Raw genomic sequence first — 2,500 nt, 5'->3', positions numbered from 1 at the left:
TTTCCCCCTCTCCTCCGGGCTCCTCAGGGAACCGTTTCTTCCTGACGTCGTTCGGGGCCCTTTACATATCCGATGTGCAGAAGGAGGACGCCCTCTCCACCTACCGCTGCATCACCAAGCACAAGTACAGCGGAGAGACTCGCCAGAGCAATGGAGCTAGGCTCTCTGTTATGGGTAAGAAGGCGTGCGTGTGTGTGCGTGTGTGTGTGTGTGTGTGTGTGTGTGTGTGCGTGCGTGTGTGTGTGTGTGTGCCTGCGTGCGTGCGTGCGTGCGTGCGTGCGTGCGTGCGTGCGTGCGTGCGTGCGTGCGTGCGTGGATGCGTGCGTGCATGTGTGTGTGCGAGCGAGTGTGTGTATTTGTGTGTGCGTATGTGTGTGTGTATTTGTGTGTGTGTGTATTTGTGTGTGTGTGTATTTGTGTGTGTGTGTGTGTGTGAATTAATTATTATAATTCACATTATTATTAAACCCAGAGGGTACTATAAGGTTATAGAATAGTAAGACAGCAAGTGATCCTATTCACCTAAGTATGCCAATGCCATCTGGCAGACACTTTTATCAAAAACGACTTACGGTAGTGAGTGCATACAGTAGCATACATTTAGTTAAATATACCTGATGGTCCCAGTGGGAATCAAACCAACAACAGTGCCATGCTCTACCAACTGAGCCGAAGGCCAGGACGAGTACATATCCAAGCTAACTTGACTGGGTCTGTTACACTGTTGTCTCAGGGTCATCATCAGCCTACGACTGGTACCAGTTAACCTCTAATGCTCTCTCCTCTCCTACAGTTTCTCTCTCCTAGAGAATATATATGAATACATATAAATAGATAATAATAATAATAATAATAATAATAATAATGATAATAATAATACTATTTAGCTGACTCTTTTATCCAAAGCGACTTACAGTGCAGTACACTGATTGCCTCGAGGACCACATTAGAAATAAGTCCTGGACTTTATTGTGACATATCCTCCATGATTTTATTCATGTGCATGTAGGTTTTGTATTGACAGTGTTTGTGTTTGCTTTTAAAATGGTCTAATAAACGTAGCGTAAACTAATCTCCACCCTCTACTCCAGACCCTACGGAGTCCACCCCCTCTGTGCTGGACAGTTTCCAGTCTGGCGAGGTGCAGGTGGGGGGAAGCGTGGAGCTGCCCTGCATCGCCTCGGGGTACCCCAACCCCACCATCCGCTGGCTGAAGGACGGCCGCCCGCTGCCCGCCGACTCCCGCTGGACACGCCGTCTCACGGGCCTGACGGTCAGTGACCTGCGCTTGGACGACAGCGGCAACTACATCTGTGAGGTCACCAACAGCTTCGGCTCCAAGGAGGTGACGGGACACCTCAACGTCATTGGTGAGGAGATATGGGGTTGTTGTTGTTTTTGTTGTTGTTTTTGTTGTTGTTTTTGTTGTTGTTTTTTTTATTTTTTTATTTTTGGGGGGGGGGATTGGGCGGGGGTGGGGGGGTGGTTGTGGGTCTAAAAGCGCCTTTCCATAGCAGGTCCTCTTTTATGTCAATGTGTAAGTTCATCTGTTTGATGCGGTGATGCATCAAGCTACAGCTAGTGATTTCTAGCTGTAGAAAACTAAAAAAGGAGGCTAAGCGCTGGACACTGGGGAAAATGCACAATGTAAATGTAAAAACGTTAAAATCATCCGATATTCATGTGTATGCAGTGTGTAAGTGCGTTTAGGCTCCTCTACTCTTGGTTTGATGGTTCCTCTCATACTTCACCATCACCAGGTGTGGTTAATACCACTCCACATGATTGGCCTGATAAGACATTTCACACACCCACCCACACACACACACGCACACACACACACACACACACACACACACACACACACTCACACACACGCACACTCACACACACACACACACACGCACACTCACACACGCACACACACACACACACACACACACGCACACTCACACACACACACACACACACACACACTCACACTCACACACACACTCACACACACACGCACACACACACACACACACACACACACACACACGCACACACGCACACACTCACACACACACTGACCTCTCTCTCCTCACTCTCACACACACACACGCACACTCTCCTGAAACCACAGCCAATTGTTGCACCGCGTTCCAATATTTTCTCCACCACTGTCACCTCGCATCACCCACCCATCCATCCCCCTGTTCTGACAGAGGTGTTTACCAAGAGAAAGAGAGAGAGAGAGAGGGGGAGGGGGTGGATAGGGAGAAGAGGAGAGGGGGGGGACCGTTTAAGCTCAGTCGGCTGTGTCCTGGCCCCCTGTCACCTCGCAGTAGCCCCTCTGCGGACTGAGCTTGATCCTGATCTCCAGCGACGCCCCCCCCCCCCCCCCCCCGCTCCCCTTCGCTTGGAACTCCCCAGCCCAGCCGTCACCACGGTGACAGAACAGAAGAAAAAAACACTGGTTTTCCGGGGTGGGCGCAGTCTGTGCGATGTGTGTGTGTTG

The 2,500-nt window shown here is 50.0% G+C and overlaps 1 protein-coding gene across 1 annotated transcript in view; it reads left to right on the top strand.

Moving 5' to 3' along the window:
• dscaml1 (Down syndrome cell adhesion molecule like 1) overlaps positions 1-2,500 on the top strand; it is a gene marked incomplete at its 3' end in the record, with an annotated part of 82,996 nt that overhangs the window by 43,125 nt on the left and 37,371 nt on the right. The window contains exons 4-5 of the mRNA XM_083665699.1: positions 28-174; positions 1,092-1,370. Coding sequence (XP_083521825.1) covers positions 28-174; positions 1,092-1,370 — 426 coding nt within the window. The remainder of the gene's footprint in view (positions 1-27; positions 175-1,091; positions 1,371-2,500) is intronic.

The sequence above is a fragment of the Argentina silus genome, assembly GCF_951799395.1.
Source record: "Argentina silus genome assembly, chromosome: 3".
In the NCBI taxonomy this organism is placed as follows: Eukaryota; Metazoa; Chordata; class Actinopteri; order Argentiniformes; family Argentinidae; genus Argentina; species Argentina silus.
The sequence above is the reverse complement of the archived record's forward strand: the minus strand, read 5'-3'. Positions and strand labels throughout refer to the sequence as shown.